Source organism: Macaca mulatta, chromosome 4 (assembly GCF_049350105.2).
Source record: "Macaca mulatta isolate MMU2019108-1 chromosome 4, T2T-MMU8v2.0, whole genome shotgun sequence".
NCBI classification, from domain to species: Eukaryota; Metazoa; Chordata; class Mammalia; order Primates; family Cercopithecidae; genus Macaca; species Macaca mulatta.
In genome coordinates this window covers 130391566-130411077 of record NC_133409.1, presented here as the reverse complement: position 1 = coordinate 130411077, position 19512 = coordinate 130391566, and the positions used below count along the sequence as shown (strand labels likewise).

General features: G+C 38.5%; 1 protein-coding gene across 2 annotated transcripts in view; it reads right to left on the bottom strand.

Annotated features, from left to right (window-relative positions):
• Window positions 1-19512, bottom strand: part of PKHD1 (PKHD1 ciliary IPT domain containing fibrocystin/polyductin) — a 465580-nt gene that overhangs the window by 274538 nt on the left and 171530 nt on the right. For both annotated transcript variants that reach the window (XM_077999818.1, XM_077999819.1), the window contains exons 37-42: window positions 16064-16274; window positions 15492-15649; window positions 12968-13159; window positions 9915-10040; window positions 7704-7760; window positions 7304-7434 (exon numbers count right to left, since the gene is read on the bottom strand). In XM_077999818.1, coding sequence (XP_077855944.1) covers window positions 7304-7434; window positions 7704-7760; window positions 9915-10040; window positions 12968-13159; window positions 15492-15649; window positions 16064-16274 — 875 coding nt within the window. The remainder of the gene's footprint in view (window positions 1-7303; window positions 7435-7703; window positions 7761-9914; window positions 10041-12967; window positions 13160-15491; window positions 15650-16063; window positions 16275-19512) is intronic.

The window sequence follows — 19512 nt, the reverse complement described above, 5'->3', positions numbered from 1 at the left end:
GTCACGGGCAGAACAGGCATTTGCTGTGACCTCCCCAATAGTGGAGACAACATATTGAACAACATCCTTTGCAGAAGTCAGTGTATCATGGACATTCAAGCAAGGGAAATTCCAGACAGAAATTAACTGTCCAAGTAAGCCAGCTCCTAGAGGTGTGCATCTATAGTCACCAGGAAAAAAAAAAAAGGGAATTAATCCTTAAGGCACCAGGGGTAGTGTTTGATTCCTCCAAATCTGGAGAGCATTTTGCAGGCCAAATTTAACTAAGGAGTTGCTCTTTCCACACCCCAAATCCAGAGAATGTAAAATCCTTCTCATTCTCACCACATGGGGAAAAAAGCATGCACAGCTTAGAGTGCACAGAGAGATACATGGGTAGGGGTGTGGGACATTTCCCAAGAGTAGGAAGAAGACATGACATTTTGAAGAGTACATTTAAGGAGGACAAGGGTTCTGAAATTTCAGCATTATGGAGATCAAGTGTTATTAAGGCTCAGACATGTTGATGAGGACTGGCTTCTAACAAAGGAATTTTGAGCAATGACAGATGAAAAGACTAAGATTATCTGCAGTTGTCATCTACTATCAGTGCAGACAATAGGGCTATGGACTGGATGCAGACAAGGGTTAGAATTTAATGAGGAAGTTCTGACCTATCCAAGGACAGGGTCTTGCACTAGCCTTTCACACAGCTTGGGGAGTTTTACTACATTCTCAGCAAAGATGGATTGAGAGTGAGGACTCCATACCCTTTTACTTGTAGCTATTCTGTGTTTCTTTATCTTTAGACTAAGTAAACTCATTTCATCCTATGGCTTCAGTCATTCTAGACTAATATTTTTATTGACTTTAATTTCCAAATGAAAGGTCTTTAGGTGTTTTTTTTTTCCTTTTTTCTTTTCTCTTTTTTTTATTTTTTATTTTATTTTTTTCTTTTTTGAGATGGAGTTTCACTCTTGTTCCCCAGGCTGGAGTGCAGTGGCACGATCTTGGCTCACCGCAACCTCCGCCTCCTGGGTTCAAGTGATTTTCCTGCCTCAGCCTCCTGAGTAGCTGGGATTACAGGCATGTACCACCATGCCCAGCTAATTTTATATTTTCAGTAGAGATGGGGTTTCTCCATGTTGGTCAAGCTGGTCTCAAACTCCCGACCCCTGGTGATCCGCCCACTTTGACGTCCCAAAGTGCTGGGATTATAGGCATGAGCCACCATGTCTGGCCAACTTTAGGTATTATTAAGTGTAACTCTCTGAACCTGGATGATCCACTGGCAGTGATAATATAGCAGCACCCCCGACAGGAGAAGAATTTAAAGACCCTATTCCCTCCTGAATGTACCACATGTTCCACAAGGAAAACACACACACACACACACACACACACACACACACACACATATTCAGCCAAGCAAAGACAGTACGGGGGAGAAAACTGAAACAGATTGCCGTTAACCCAATAACGCTCAATTCCCTGCCTTGTGTGACAGAAAGAACCAATGCCTCAACCCCTGGAGTCCTTCAATTTTGGGGGAAGTGTGAGTCAGGGCCAGAGTTCCCCTGACACTGGAAGCCTGACCAGCAGGCAGCAGCCAGGACCTGGTCAGGGAGGCCAGCACATGCTGACACAATTGCCCCGGGCTGTTTATTAACTTTAGCTTCAATTCACTGTGGGTCCCAAAGGTTCTTACCCCGGGTATTTGTAAATAGACAGCCCTTTCTTCCTCATTTTTCATTCAGTTACAGGATGTTTTGTTCCTTTGTGGACTAATTGGCCCAGTCTCCCCTGCACTTCATTATTTTAGAGTCTGAGCAATTCTCCAATTTCCTAAAAGCACTTAGAATTCTAATCACATGTCTCACCTACCACAGGGTACTCACCAAAAGTGACTTTTGCCCTAGTGCCATAGCATTTATGGCACATCTGGGTGATCACATATAAACACTTTCCAAGTGCATTTATAGGTGGGCAGGAGACTGCGACTTTGGTCCTCTGTTAGCTGATAAGACTCACTTTTCTTACAAAAGAAGCGCTTGAACAGTCAGACCACATTGAGTATTAAGATGAATCACTATCCAAGATTCTAACATGACTTCAAAGAATCAGGTCCATTTCTAAGATTTCAATGGTCTTAGGGTGGCCTAGAATAGAGTGCTGGTTGTCAATCAGGGATGACTTTATTCCAACATTTAACAACCTCTGGATACATTTTTTATTGTAACAACTTGGGAGGATGAAGAAGAGAGAAGAGGGCTACTGGAATTCAGTGCATAGATACCAGGGGTGCTCTTATACAGAGGATAGCCTCAATAACAAGGAATTACCCAGTCCAAAATGTCAATGTTGACGTAGTTGAGAAACCTTGGTCTATAGTCTACACTGCAGTCACATATTAGCAAAATAACCCACACCCATTTTCCAGTATCCCATCGCTAAATTTTGATGAAAAGACAAGCCTAAATATGAAAACATGGTTAATTACAATAAGAATGCTTTAATAGTCTTTACCAGGAAACTATTCATATCACTTAAAACTATTAGATGAGGCATCAGGCATTCCCACTAAAAAAAAATTTATTAGCATTAAATCAGCTATCTCAATTTTTCTCTTGTGCTAGAAAACAGAGTATGTACTCCTGCTTCTTGGCCTCAAGAAGAATCACTGTCCCTTAGTTGGCAAATATGAGTGTCCATTGTATCTCTTCAGCCCTTGCAGATACATAAAGAAATACCACAGCTGTTGTTCTCAGTCATGATTACACAACACAAACTTTCACCAGGGAAGTGAAACTCCACCTTCTCTAGGTGTGTCTCTCTGTACCCATGAACCTGGGGAAAGGTCAGAGGTACATAATAACTGAGGGCCACAGAAGGGGGCTTCTTAAGCACCCACCTTGTCTGCAAGCATACAATGAGAAACGTGGACTGGAGGCTAAAAGTGATCATCTCACTTGTCCACACAGCTCTATTTCATTACCAAGGAAATGCTGTTTCATTATCAAGATTTTATGAGGAAAGAAAAGATTCTTACATTTCAAAAATATATTCCAAGGACTGCAACCTTATTCATCACCTTTGCCAGCCAGATGCTCAGAAATCACATGTTTCCCTGAATAAATGGGTTTGTTGAATCATCTGCCCTACTGCCATTAGCATTTATGGCACATCTGGGTGAACACACATAAACACTTTCCAAGCGCATTTATAGGTGGGCAGGAGACTGCAACTTTGGTCCTCTGTTAGCTGATAAGACTCACTTTTCTTACAAAAGAAGCACTTGAACAGTCAGATCACATTCCTTCCTGGCCCTTCTTACTCTCAACTCCAATTGTGTATGCTACAAATGATTCATGAGGAAAAACCACATATTTATGCAGGCAGCTGGCAGCTTGCGGGGAAGGTTTTAAGGCAAGCAGGGAATTTTGTGTGGAAATCAATTCTTTGCGGAAGTCAATGTATTATGGACATTCAAGCAAGAGAAATTCCAGAGAGAAATTAACTGCCCAAGTAAGCCAGCTCCTTGAGGTGTACATCTATAGTCACTAGAAAAAAAGTGAGTTAACCCTTCAGGCAGCTCTTAAATATGCATTACCTATTGAGTGGGGAAAGCTTGAGAACTGAGGTTGGGCCTTTAAACACAGAATTCCTTACAAAATTGATTCACAAACCAGAACAAATTCTCCTCAAATTAAATGCATGTCTCCAAAGGGCTCTTCTTCAGAGTTTTTCCACGGACTATCCTAAACAGGGGTCTGGTCATAGGAAATTTCCAACACCTACATAAACATGGGAGACTCTGAGCTCTGGAAGTGGGCAGTCCCTTGCTGTTTGAGAGCAAAGACTTCCCAGCCAGAGGGAATGAGAACAGGTTCACATAGGTTATGTCTTCTGGAAACATGCAGCCTCTTGACAGATAACAAGGAGCTCCTGTCAAAGGAGTCCGAGACTCCGGTGCTAGAGTTGCTGAGGGAAGACAGCTTGGGCGTGAAGTGTTGTAAGAAGCTACAGGTGATGCACGAAAGAACCACCATCAACTTGCTTTTGGAAAGCATGGCAAAGGCCTATTTAAGAAATATACCAGGGAATGCCACAGGCCCCTGGAGACTCAAGCGCATACCACTCATTGGTCCTCACTGGCAAGAAGGTACAAAGCTCAGGTTATGCTTCTCAATGAAACTGCCCTGGACTCACCTCAGCTGCAGGCTGGGCAGGGAGACAAGCAGACCACCTGTGGCTATCAAAACTAAAAAGGAATATCACACTTGAAATTTATTTGCACCATGCCGGTTGAAGGTAAGTGAACTGCAAAGGTGACTGACTGCAAGCCCAGGTGAATTCCTTACGTTGTGGCTGAGAGTTTGGTCCTGGCTCTGCATCAGGGCAATTTGGGAATAATATAAAACCACAAACCATTGCACAGACTTAAGAATCATATCCCCTGCCTATCCACCTGCCAGCTCAGAGATTTCAAGGTCAGACTCAGGTATGTGAGGAGAGAGAGTTTAGGCTTACAGAGTTGGTTGCCCAAACATTAGGCCATCTTCTTCAAGTCTAAATAAATGCATTGATTTAATTAATACTATCATACCAAAGTCAATGTCCTGGCCTTGGTACAGCTCCATGACTATGGTTATGGTTATGTTATCATTGGAGTGAGCTAGATGAAGAGAACATAGGAATTACCTTATTTAATGCAGCTTCTCATAAGTCTGAAATTATTTTAAAATTACAAGTTTAAAATAAAGAAAAATCAGAATTAATCAGAATTTTCTATCACATCTCTTTCTGTTCCATATATTATACACGCACACACAAATACATGCACACATACACACACACCTTCTTATTGTGGAAGCCTCCTTATTATCCCTTTGGAATGAAGGTATGTTTCTAAAATATGTTCTTCAAAGTACTCTGTATATCATCCACACAAGACACAAGAAACACTAACTCAGCCAAGCACGGTGGCTCACATCTGTAATCCCAATACTTTGGAAAGCCAAAGTGGGGATATCACTTGAGACCAAGAGTTTGAGACCCACCTAGGGAGCATAGGTTTTTTTCACATATGCCCAGTTATCACCTATGTCTTTAACTAATGGCACATCACAGACAATAGAATACAAAAAAAAACCTGAATAACAGAAAGCCAATGGCACAACTGAAAAACTGGACTAGACTTTGCAAGATTTAATGCTGATAGCCCAACAGAATCTAAATGCTTCCACTGACTAAACTTATTTTTCAGTCATCAAAATGATTTTAGAACTTTGGAACTTGTTCTTTGCTTTCCTTTTTCTTCCCCCATATAATTTGGTTACAGATTTATACCTTCATTCATTATATTAAATACATTTTTTGAGCAACTACCATGTTTTAGACATTGTGCTAGTGTCTAAAAGCTAATGAAAATAGAATTAGAACTTTAAGGTCACCAATGACGAATATGTCAGGAATATACCTAAAGAATCTACATTACCTGTTTAACCTACTAAAACTCCATTCTCAAAACACATGCATTGTATTTTTTTTTCTAATTTTGAAAAGTGGATACAAGAGTAAGAAAGTAAATGAAGGGAAATGGAAAGCATTGGAGGGAGAGCAAGCAGCTACTTGTGGAGTCAATTTTTCTATTGCTGACTGGGTATTATTCTACAGGTCATTTTGCAAACACTCATGCAACCCACAGCTTTTCAGATTACCCTCTGGTTCTCTGCACCTGCAGCCAGCTCAACCCTTCTTCTTGTCAGCCAGTGGCTAGTACTCCTCTCCAGAAGACCACATACTACCCAGAGAGACAAGGACATTCCAGCTTCACACAGCAGGTGAGCTGGGCAACCCTGAGGGTTTACCTTCCTCTAGGCATTTGATGTAGTCAACATTATGCTACCCAGAAAAGTACACAAAAACATGGTTTCTTAAGCCCAAAAGCTTGCAGACATAGAAAGGGCACATAGGAACTCTTTTATTTATTCTTGTAAGTCTGAAATTATTTTAAAAGTAAAAGTTTAAAATAACAACAAAGAAAAATCCTAATTAGCATTGGGATTTTTGGCCTGTAGTGGCCAAACAAGTTAAATGCAGCTCCAGCTGTCCTAGGTCTGGAGTCTGGGTTCCTACAGTCCATGTAGTTCTGCTTCCTTTGCTTACTGGCATATTAGCCACTCCCATTAGGCACCTAAAATGGTGTGTAAGTGCTGTGCTTGGAATAAACGTAATTAAGAATCTAAGGAAGGTTGACGAGATAACCACTACTTTTACTAGAGGTTATTCAGCTGAAGGTAATTAAAAACAGAAGATCAGTGAGAAAGAAGCTCATGCTCCGAGTTCCTCAGAAACTCAGCATAATGACATTGTGGATGCTCAGAGGAGTTTCCTGGAAGAGTGAGGCTTTTAACTCTTTCGATAGATGATCCATGGGACAAAATAATTAGAAAAGGGGAAACGAAATGGCCTGCCACTACTCTGATGCACTTGTTCACTCAGGTCTACAGCTACATTTTCCCCAAAAAAATTAATTTCTTAAATGTTTAAACGGAAATTTACCAAGAGAAACCAATGTTAAGTTGTACTAAATAATGGGATTTAAAACTCAAGGTCATTGAAGTGGACTTCATCCTCCTGGAATCTGACATGACCTTATACAACTCATGACTCAGTTTTGAATGCTGTTAAAGGACAAAATATGGCCACATTAACATAGTAAGATAGTGAAGGTTTAATAAGAAATTGGCATTGGAATCAAGAGAGACATAAATCAGCACCCAGAGTTGATAGTTCAGGGAGATATTTTACTTTGCATTATCTAAATGACCAGGAAATGATCAATATCTACTTTGTTTTGCTCCATTACCTATTACTTCAAAAAACTGTTTCCAGGAATCCTGAGAGGAATGCTTATCTTTATCCTAAAGAACTTGTTTAATGCAAAATTATACATTATTTTCTTGATACAAATATGCAGCAAGTAAACATTTCATACCACACCACCACTAATGCTGCCACCTTAAAGAACTTTTAGAGCAAGCTTATCCAACCCACAGCCCACAGGTAGCATGCAGCCCAAGATGGCTTTGAATGTGGCCCAACACAAATTCATCAACTTTCTTAACACAGTATGAGGTTTTTTTTACAATTTTTTTTTCAGTTTATCAGCTATCATTAGCCTTAGTGCATTTTATGTGTGGCCCAAGGTAATTCTTCTTCCAATGTGGCCCAGGGAAGCCAAAAGGCTGGACACCCCTGATTGAGAAAGAACTTTATGCCCTCTCAGTTCTGGTCTTCCTGGTGGATCTGAAGATCTTACCTCTATAACATTGGTGGGGCTGCGGATATAGATGCCAGATGGTGTCAACATTTCAGGATTGGAGAGTCCCTCGGCACCAGAAACCCGGATGATCACGTTGTTTCTTATTATATTTCCATGTCCTGACCAGTCTAATGTTTAAACAAACCCAGAGAATCCACAAACATAATTGAAATGTACACAACTCAACACTCTTGATTCTACTAATACGCATCAGAGTTCACATATGTATTTCATATATATATATATATATATATATATATATATATATATATAAATAAAATACTTAGTATGCACAATAAACTTAAGGGACCCAACATTTTGCCATCAGGCTTGTCGATAAAATATATGACAATTTTAAATACAATGTAATAGATTTAAAATCCATTTACATATTTACCATATTTCCTTCCATGAATTGCCTCCCAAGAGATATATCTCATTTCCATGCATGTCCCTGAGAACAAAAGACCCCGTTACTTGAGTATATTTTATGCCACTTAGGAAAACAAGAGATGCTGAAACACTACTTCTTCTTTGGGTGTGGGTTGTTTTAATTTTGTTTTTGTGTTTTTATCTGTAAATTAGGGAAAGAGATACAGATCTTATGAACTCTTCAGTTCTAGAGTATCAGGATTCAGAAGTTCATTTTAAATAAAAAGAACAGAAAAATAGATCTGTTTTACTTTTGAGGAGGAGTCTAAGTGACTATCTCTACTGTTAAGTGCCACATATCCTGCGTCAACACCAACCCCATTCCTAGCTGTTCAAACTGGCAACCTGCTATCTGCATGGCCTCACCTTCCCTTGGAAGATCTGAAATGTCCTGGAGGAACAGGATGGACGATATCTAGGACCTTCACACTCAAATCACTGAGGTTGGAATAGAAGAGAATAGAAGAGCAGGCATGGGCCATGCTACATAGAGAAATTAGTCACTTAAGTGCTATCAATAAAGATCTGCCCCAAAGAACCCTTCATTACGAAGTATCTGGGCTTCCTCATGTCATTTCATGGGTCTGGGTTTGCATACTTGTTATGTGTGAGATTGAGGGCTTTACCTACCACACATCAATAAAGAAAAATGTTAATTCCCTGACTTGTAATACAATAGATGTCAAAAGCTTATAATTCACAACATTCAAGCACTAAAGGTTAAATTCCTCCTACAGGTTTTCTTCCTTGCGTAGTTAATATCTATTCCACATAATTGTTTTCTGCTAAGGTAATACTGTTAGGATACCTTTCTCAATTTCTCCTTGACGTTTCACCTTTTCCCTTGCATGGACAAACGTAGGAACAAACAAAGTCAATCCTACAACTGTTAATTGACTTCCCGGTGGCTTTCCTTTTCTAATCAAAAGATTTTTCTGCACCTGATCACCTCAGTTACTCTTAGTTTTTTGTCTTTTAGAGCTAGAGTGTGTTTTAAAGCAAATGTATCTGATTCATATTTTCTCACTAGACAGTCTCCATCTCAGAATAGAACTTTTATAGCTTTTATCTCAATAGATTGTTCTTAAATGAAACATATATTTTCCCACTGATGATACTATAGAATTAAATATCAAACAGTATTTAACAAATACTGTTAAATATATTCTTACTTTCAGTGAAAAACTCTGATTTACTTTTTTATTCTGATAAAACTAGAGACCCTTTGTTCCTTAATTCATTCATTTCCTTCAACTAATAGATCTACAATGCACTAGTTAATATGCTAAATATTCAGGAGACAATGTCCTCAAGAAATCTGGTGGTAAAAAGACATTAATCAGATGACCAGAAATGTGGTATATAATTTTAAATTAAGAAGTACTGATTGGCACTTAAAGAGCTTAAACAGAAGGACTTGTCTGGGAGAGAGGATCTTGCAGGAGGAGAGTAAGTGGCATGAACAGAGCCAGAGAGCTTGTGCAAAGACCCTGAGGAAGGAAAAAGTATGGTCTTTTAAAGGAACTAAAATAAAATATTTTAGTGTCACTAGAGTACTAGGAAGAGAAAAAGAACAAGACAAGTTTACAGAAGTTAATAGAGACAAAAATCACTGAAGGGATCTTTTAAGTCTGGTGAAAAGTTTGGGATTCTATTTTAAAAGCAATAAGAAACTCAAAGGAGATAAGTGATATGATACAATTTGAGATTTTTAAGGATAATTCTGAGTTTTGCAAGGGGAATGAATTTTAGGAAACAGAAGGAGATACAGGTGATCAGTTGAAGATTCTGAAACATGGTCTTCTTCAGCAAGCCACAGGAGCTTGAATTCTATTAAGAAGAGAATTCCAGGTTTTTAAATCCTTGGCCAACACCAAGTTTGACAGTCTGTAAGACTACACAAAGACATATGTATGTGACTTAGAATTATTGTGAAAATTGCTGGTACTTATTAATCTGACCTAGTCTTTAAAAAATCAGTATCCTGTAGGTAAAGTTTAGTAAGCCAATCAGTGATGACTACATTTAAATTTAGAATTTTTTACTATAGCCCATTTCTAGTGATCATAAGGCCAATATTTTTATAAATTGGGAATTACAAATTTGGAGAGAATTCATTGTGAAAAACTGTGTCCTACACAAGAATGCAGAAATTAGACAAGCTTGTTTCACTTACCAACTAGCAGTGCATGACCTAAAATATTGTAGAATACATTACTGTCCACCTTCAGGCCCAAGGTCCCGCACATGCTGAGGCCTCTACTGAAGGAGCTCCTCACTGTGCAGCCCTGTATGAAAGACTCTGAATAGGAAAGAGTAAAGTAAAAATTAGAAATGGCTGCTGAGATTCTGTTGACCATATGTAAAGGAAGCTACACTATAGCTAAAGACATTCTCCCACACAATAATGAAACTCAGGAGATAAGAAGTTAGAAGCAACAATCAAAACAAAAGAATGGGTAACTCAAACCAATGGGCCTCAATAATGAAAAGGGTGAAATTTAACAATCAAGTGTTAGAAAAAAAAAAACAATCTGAGAAAGACAAAGTATGTCTAAACAATAAAAGAACTCATGGCTGTCAAGATTTCCAACTGGCCATCATCTTTGGTATCAGCTCTCATCACAATACAACAGATGAGAAGTCAAGAAGAATATGAAGAGCACTGCTTATGGGCCAGCCTTGATCTTTGAAACCTGGAGCTATGAATTAATATTTATAATTTATCAGGCAATAATATTCTTGGCCCAAGATAGCCAGAGACCCTTATTCCTAACTGTAAGCCAGGCCAAAGGTTGGCCTGAGGATCATGACTCTCACGTTTGAACTGGATAGGTTTATAAAACTAAAGAGGATCCTCTACTATGCTAAAAAAAAAAATGACAATTAGGAAAATCATTACACTGGTTTCATAGCCATATTCTATGATCCCCAAATCTGGTTATGAGGCCTAGATGAGTCAATGAACACACAATTACTGATTATCAACTATATGTTTCAGGAATTGGGCACAGCATTGTGCTGGAAACATAAAAATGAATGAAACTAAGTAACCTCTGCATTCGTGTATTTGCATTCTGATGGAGGAAACTGACATTAAAATAATAAAAATCCATTATTTGAATAATTAAACTATAAATCCTAAAAAGGGAGCTTTGTGTTATTACTAGGTAGTAAGAAAGATACAGATGCCAAGTGTTGGGATATTAGAAAAGTTACTTTAGTTTATGGAATAATTTGACTTTTAAAGTTGGGACTATCCAAAAAATTCTCAACTTTAACATCACTATTGACACTGGATCTCCACATTCCCCTCAATCTCAGCTCTCCTACTACTAGGTGCCCTTACATTACTCATCAAGGATACATCCCAATAAATTAACCCACCCATATCTACTTCTGTAGAAAACACTGCCCGTGCTGCACAGAATCTTCACCACATCACTCAAACAGAATATGCCTGACCATGTGAACAACCAATAAGTACTGATGTGTTTGTGTAGCTCTAAAGGCAGAATACTGGGACTGGTGAATCTTTAAAAAGTACTGTGCAACATTTATCTATGTAAAAAACCTGCACATCCTGCACATGTATCCTGGAACTTAAAATTAAATTAAATATTTTTTAAAGTACTGTTCAAAGATCCCAATGCCTTCTAACTCTAGTAGCAGGGAGTAATTAGCCGCATAGGACATGAGGGGCTTCAGGGTGTTAAACAATAAAAAATTCCTTGATGAGTATTCCAAAAGTTTCTAGCCTCTGCATTTTAACAGGGATTTACAGGTAATAATGTATTAATGCAGTAATTTTCAAACTTTTATTTTTAAGCATTGAACTCTTTTTCAAAACTAAAACCAAAATATAAAATGTCTATAAAAATAGATGAATGTGCAGCTACTCTGATTGAAACAGAGGTGGGAGAGATAGGTTAGGTAAAATTTCATCAAGGAAGGGCTTTGTTTATGTTCAATTGATAACTTATTTGTGACTGCTACCCTCTTTTTTATTGAATTGGCCACATGTCAAATATTCTGCAGTGCTACACACAGCTGACCAAAGAACCAGAGAGAAGGAAATAAGGATACTAATCGATCCAAAGCACATTTCGGGAGCCATCCCCCTAAATGACTCAAATAAATAAAAAGAGATTGGAAAAATTAGAATAAATAGACTTCTTTAGCATACAGATAATTTGAAATGAAGGAAAATGTTGCTTTTGCCTGATCAGAATCCTGCCCTCAATGACCTCAAGGATTACTTTGCCATTACCTGTTAGAATCCTAGTGTCTCTCAAGAGCCACCTGAACAAAGTATGCCCTGATGTCCTTTGTCAGGCATCAACCTCTGAACCCCTGGAGCACCACCTCTTTAAGGAAGGCAAAGCTTGAATGTGTGGGTATTGAAAGTGCTGATGAATGGGAAGGATCACTCAGAAATGGAGTTGCTGTCCTCGTGACTTGGCATCTGCACCCCCATTATGTGATTCTCTGCATATCAGCTTTTGGTAATGAGTTTTTGCCCTGGATGTTCCTACATTCAACTTTGATTTTAGAACTTCTGTCAGTGCATTGGGTCATATTCTCTTTTTCTGATTCTGATCTTGTTTTTCGCCTAGTTGTTCTCACCTGAATTTGGTGTTTCCTGCTCCCTTCTTACATCTTCATGTCTGGCCAAGATCTGCACATGTATCTACTCCTCATTCCCAGAAAAAGCACCTGGGTTTCGGCCCATTCCCCCTCATTTCCCCAGGCAAAAGATTCCTCTGATTTAGGACAACTTTACATAGAAGTGTCTGGACTCCCACAGTGTTGATAATGTAATGCCAATTCACCTGTAGTCACAAAGCTAGTAAATGGTAGAGACAGAATTCAAAACACGTGATTGTGTGGTTCACTCTCGTGTGCTATATTATAGTGATAGTTCTCAAAGTGGACTCCTTGGACTGCCTGTTCCAGAATCAAAAGGTTTGTATATTTAAAATACACATTCCTAAGCCTACCTTAGACCAGAATTTGTTGGGGTAAGGTCTATAACTCTGAATTTTAATAAGCTCCACAAGTGATTTTTTTAGGCATACTAAAGTTTGGGAACCACAGACCTAGAATATAACAATTATCCATCTCTAAATCCCTCAAATTCCACATATCATCTATCATTCCCCCATGCATGTAGTGCCTTAAACATGGAAGAAAGCAACATGAGAAGGTCCTAGGTCTGGGCCCCCTTACCTCTCATAGCTCCCACCATAGTGAGTGAGCTCAGATGCTTATGGAAGGCTTGCCCCAAGACTCGAAACTGCACTCCCTTCAACTGGACCTGGCTGGGCTCTTCTGGGAAGGACTGAATGATCACTCTGGCTCCCATATCCCTGGATCCCAGCATCTTCTCGCTCATGGAATACAAACAGTGCTGCAGATTACCTGAAACACAAAATAAAGTCCAGAGAACCTAATGCATGTAGAACATGCTTCTAGACAAATCTCCCAGTTTGAAAGGTACTGTCAGCACCAAGGAAAAAAACATTATTGTTTATTTCATTTAATAATCTTATTTCCCCTTTTCTTTGATTCTCCTCTGTAGGTTATTAATTAAAAGATCTGATAAACAGGACATGATGTTGCCTTCATTCTATTTTTTCAAGAAACTCCCAAATCAATCACCTTAATTACTGTCACAAAGAGTCAGACTATAACCCACAAACCCAACCTAAATAGATGCTTATTTCAATCCAAAAGATCCTCTGGAGGAAATATGCAATAAAATGACCTTCTTGTGGTTGATAATTGTAGGAAAGACATGCTAGCACTGAATATAATAACAGCACTTTTTAATCTTAAGCTGTCCAATGAGGTTTCCCCATTACTGTGCTGTTTTATGGTTTGGGGGCTTAGCAATAATGCTAACACAGAAATGTCAAAGGACTTCAGAGAAGCAACTGAGCAGCTCCTGCACCAACACCTACTTCCCCAGCTGTGCCACCAGTGAGGACGGCAGCAACCTGCACTTAATAAACACAACTACAAATGCTAGTGAGGACAGCAACCACCTGAACTAACACACACAGCTATGAATGCTAGGGAGGGCATCAAACCACCTGGACCGAACACACACAACTACTATTGCTACCAAAATGTTGTGACCTCAGGATCCAGGGCACCTTCTGCTGATACATGGCATTTGGTGGTACAAACTAATCTGGAGAATAAATCATCTCTCCAATTGAATAATAAAGATTTTTCATGTTAATGATCCAAAGAAGCACTAATAATATAAAACACTGTATCATACCACAGTAAATTTCAGAATCCAGTCATTTGCTAACACCCAGAGAAGAGGTGAATGAAGAGATATTTATATTTGCATGCTTTATCACAATTTGATTATTTGTGCCAGTGATCCATAAGATTTTCAAATGGACAGGCCTTGTGTTATTAAATTCAACTACCTTGTTCCACACTCCAGCCCCACACAGAAAAAGAATGGCTTATTTTGAGAATATTGTAGTTATATTTATGATTTGTGATGAAATCAAGGATGTTTTCCATTTGGGGCTAACAGATTTATAGTGGCTTAAACCTAGAAGCATGGTCTTACTGGCAGCATGATCAAATGCAATATTTGGCAAAATATGATCTCACAATACGAAGGAAGTTTGAAAAGAATGAAGATCCCAATTCTGTAGAATAGATAAAGTTGGGCAGTTGATGGAAGTGAACCCACTGTTATCCAAACATTCTTTTTAGAATGACACATTTGTGAGTAGATGATTTGTAGGGAGGGAGGTGAGGTCAAACTCCCTCTCTACTTCTAACAACTCCCCATACCCAACCACATGACAACATTATACTCACATGCACCTATATTTAGACACAACTCAAATCTTTAACTCCAGCCTCGACCTTTCTTCCAGGCTCCACACATTACCAGACATCTCTACACAGTTGCTGGCCTGGCATCTCAGTTACAACATATACAAAATTAAACTCACGATTGCCACTCTCCCACCCCAAAACCTGCTCCCTTTCCCATCCCAGTAAATAGCCTCATCATCCATCCAGAGCTCATGCCTGGAAGTCATCCTTGACACCCACACCATCCTGGACCAAAGTTGACAAATGATGTCTTCACAACATGTGAAAGCCTCATAATCTACAGCCTGGGAAACCAAAACATAACCTACTAAACTAACCATCCCTGAAATAGATGCTTAATAGGCACATCAGTGTGATTCAGTGCCTGCTATTCTACTAGAAGATAAATTGACTTTTTCCACCACTTACCTAAAGTATGTGGTAGTTCACTCAGAAAACAAATCCCGAAAAGGGGATGGGGGAGCCCTACAAGTCTAATCAGTAAGAATGTGCTGCCTGAGTCCAGAACTCTGGCATATGGCTTTCCTAAAAATATTAGAAGTGGCCTGGAATTTTAACATCGAACCCAGAAATGAAATGTAATTCATTTGAGTTACATTTTAAGATTGAGTTCTTTAATAGAAATATTTTCCCCAGAGCAGTAATCTTTCATTTCTTTTGTCTTTTGTCTATCTTTTTCACAAGGTTGTTGGGCAGTGGAGCAGGGAGGAGGATGAAATGACAATCAAGAACATTCTGAAAACTACAGAAAATTATTGGCATCCAAAGGTTAAGGGCCTATTCTATTTTGAAACAGGTCAACCATAGCAATGCCATCTATCATCAGACAGTAAGAATATTCTTTTTGCTCACTGGACTTTCCAACAAAATATTCTTCTACCTTCTGGAGCATTGGCCTCCTGGCATGAAAGAAGCAGCTTCTCCCTCTCATTAGTGAGATTTCCTTGTATGGTAATACTCCTGCTGAGCAGAGCCACAGTGGCCTTTAAAATATGGTGCTCTCCAGCCACCCAATTCTCTGTAAAGTTGTGAGAATATCTGGGGAAGAAAAGAGGATGATAGAACTGAGGACATCACTCCAAATCTTACTAGGAATAATAAGCCACTAGATTAACATAATTCCTCCTTTGGGGATCTATTCATGTTTCTTTAGAAACTCAAAACCAAATAGTGAACTATAGACACAAGTGCATGAAAATTAGAAATTATGCTGATCATTGCCCTAATCATTTGTGTAAGACAGAAGTTCTAGAGAGTCACAAGAAAAACTAACTTACAAAGTCTAAATCTTCAAAACATTTCATGCTTTTTAATTTTCTTGTCCAAATGTCTAGCATTATTTAATGCAGAAGAAATATATCATTGAAAGACCCCAATACAAATGTTCAGAGTCCAACACAGTTAAAATCTCATCTTCATCCATGTCAACTTAGCCAAGCTGACACTCAGTACCTCAAAGGTGACTTAAGATAGAGGTCTGTATCCTGCACAGTTTCCACAGTGACAATCTCTTCCATCGGTTTAGCACCTTCAACACCTGTTCCACTGATTATGACAACTTCATCCCCAGGGTGCCAGTCCACAGCATCTTCTAAAGCCAACACTGTGTCTCGGGCATGGGCAGTTGCTCGAAGACGGGTGACAATTACTTCTGGTAGTGAACCTAAAGCAGCCCGAGGAAAAGTTGTCCAGATAATTTAATCATTGATCAAAACATGATTAATTTAATCATTAATAAATGTGATGTTATTTAGCCAAAGAATCCCATAAAATAAGATCTGGAAAAGCAAGCTTCAGGATAGATAAGCACCATTTTTTTTTATATTAGTTTTGTTTTATTTTGTTTGACATTAGTTTTCTTTTTATCTGTAAAAAGAAGTCAATAAAAGTAATTCAGAATAGAGAACAGCAATGTGTAAAAAGCACAAGAATTGTGGTCAGATTACACTTATATTTGAATCACGGTCTTGTCATATTCTAACCCTATTCTTTAGGGTAATAAACTTGATGAGTGGGCTTAAGTTTCCTCAGTTAAAAACAGAAGTAGCAGGGTCTTCCATCATAGGGTTTCAGAAAGATTCAATGAAATAGTATCTAAGAAACATCTAGCTTGGATCTTACCACATAATAGACCCTAAGTGTATGTTAATCCTTTCTCTTCCTTTTCTGTGTCACACTGTGTTTGAGGATGAAATTTTACCACCTCTTTTTTATTCCAAGTAAAAATAAGTGGTTTCTAGACTTTCTGACATAGACCTCCATAACTAATTTCCAATATGAAGACTTCACAAATAACAAAAATAGAGTGGAAAACAAAAATTATCTCTTAAGAGTTGTCATAAGTCTTGGTGTATTAAATGATCCCTTCAAACTATAAAAACTAGACCTATCTAATATAAGACTGCTGAATGCAGTTGAAGAAGGGCAACTTGTGGTTCTAGATAACTTCGTTTGTATTACACTCCAATTTACCCACCTGACCATCCCCATACCAGCACGCTAATCTCTAATTATCAAAAATTCAAGAAGATCATCTGTCTCACAGTTTATTCTGGTCTTTTCCAGCAAGGATCAAGGCACAGATTTTTTTCAAGGCATTATCTGAATACTTCAGAAAACACATGGCTTACTCCCTACTCCTTCTTCTTTCTGTAGTACATTTCCTTCCTCTTTTGCAATAGATGATAATTTACCTTTAGCCCGCAGCAAGTTACTGTCCTCCCTTGTTGTCCTAAAGTAAAGTAATAATACTTGAATCTCTAACTACAGAGGTGGCCGACAATAAATCATTTTCAAATTATTTTAAACTTTCCTCTTTATTTATTGGTCTCTCTGTGCATAAGCACTTGTACCAATAATGTTGTTCTAGGCTTAGAAAGGTCTCTGGGTTAATGTTGTAATTTCTGAAGTTTACTTGGGCAATAATTTTGTCTTAAAAAATGTACAGAGTTCAAAATTTCTAATTATAGAGCAGGTGAAAATTAAGACATAAATCATCCCAAAAGAAAATAATTTTAATTTTATTTCTTGTTTGTATATCTTAACCTTTGGAAACAATAAAATGAAATAAGATGTATTTATATGTATATGCATATATATGTGAATTTTTATAACCCGTTCTTGAATGTCTTCATAGAAAAATCTCTACCAAGCATAGAAAAACGTTTATCCAAGATAAAATGTTGTCAGACTCTGTGATCAATGTTTACAATTCTCAGTTAATATGCAACAAACACCTACTATGTGACTATCAACATGTAAGCTACACATGGCAGAACTGACAGTAGAGACCACAAAGGTCTATCTCAACTAATTACTCCTATAAATAATGGTCAACTCTGAATGGATGAAAAAAATTCACAGATAATTTTTGAAGTATATTTTTTAACTATTAACAAAAAGTTACATCTTTTTAAATATTGACAGAGCCTCTAGAAACCAGTAAAACTATCTTATAACTTATTCACTCTCATTGCAAAAATAACGTCTCTATGTGTGTGGTTAAAACATCAAGCCTGGGTGTTTAATGAGTGTTGGGCTCATATTTCTAGCTACATAGTAGGTATTGACATTTAGATGAGTACTATCATCTTAAAACTATTGTAATAATTATCTGAGCTAGACCCTCTTACAAACAGCTTTTATTCCTTTAAGTATTCCTCCTTATGTCCTTTTTTTTAAAACAAAAGAAATTCTGCTAAGTTATTTTAATTACATCCCTTCTTTATCCATTAATCTGCAGTATTTTCCTGCAATACTCAGTAACAAAGTCTCAAACTTCCTGCTCGACTTTAAAGACTCTCCATAATGTGACCCCACTTTATGGTCTCTGATTTCTTAATAAATTCTGTTCCAAGAAGCCCAATCTCTTTACCTATTATCATTTAGCAGGATCATCCTGCCTCTAATCTTTTGTCAATTTTGTCCTTTCCACTCGTGTCCTTGCTTCTTTCTCTTCATCTATCCTTTTAAAGCACGACTCAAACCCGATCTTTTCAATGAATTTCAGAACACACTTCATCTTCACTTCCTCCTACAGACCTTGTAGTGATCCATGAGATCATTCCTTCAGCAAAATCTGGATGTACCTCTGGGATTTAGGCATTCCCAAGCATGTCTGGGTAGCTTGTGAGCCATTTATTTGAGCTGCTTTGTGTGGGGGAGGAAGTTTGCTCAAAGAAACAGATGGGAGAAAAGAAGATGACAGAGAAGAGATGGCGTCAATCTCAGATACAGGCCCTCTCTCTTGACCACAAGGATCTATGACTGAACCTGAGGGAAGAATTTGGAGGAACTCTCCAGATGGCTTTGTCACCTGATGCTGCCCCGCCTAAGATTCTCTCACCAATTCACTCTGCTGCATTTCTTAGAGCGTAATCCTGAGAGAAGCCTCCAAGACTTGCTGAGAAGACAAACCCTGTATCATAATCTGTCATATCACCATGGCTGTCTCCTTTCTCACACTTAACACAACTGCGATTTGGCCTCTATTTCTATACTTAGAATTTGTCTCCCCCACTAAACACAACAGCAAAAACCATACCTATGTTTGTTCACCGTGACAACATCAATGCCTTTCACAGTGTCTAGCACATAATAAGTGTTCCATAAATACATCCTGAATGCATAAAATCACAAATGAGATGGAGAAACCAGCACCCCAGAGTCTTGGTGTCCAGTTGATCAGGTGGGACTCTGAGCAGCATGCAGAGACAGTTGCCACATTTCATCATGGGGCACAGCACACTCCCACACCTAGGGGTTTTCAATGAAAGCCTGAACCTTCAAACCCATGTGTTCAGTACTCTCATGGCAGGTACCAGCAGTAGATGCAGGGATGAGGCAGCCCCTACTACCTTCCTGAATGGAGAACAATGACCAAGAAGCCAAAGTAGGAGGAA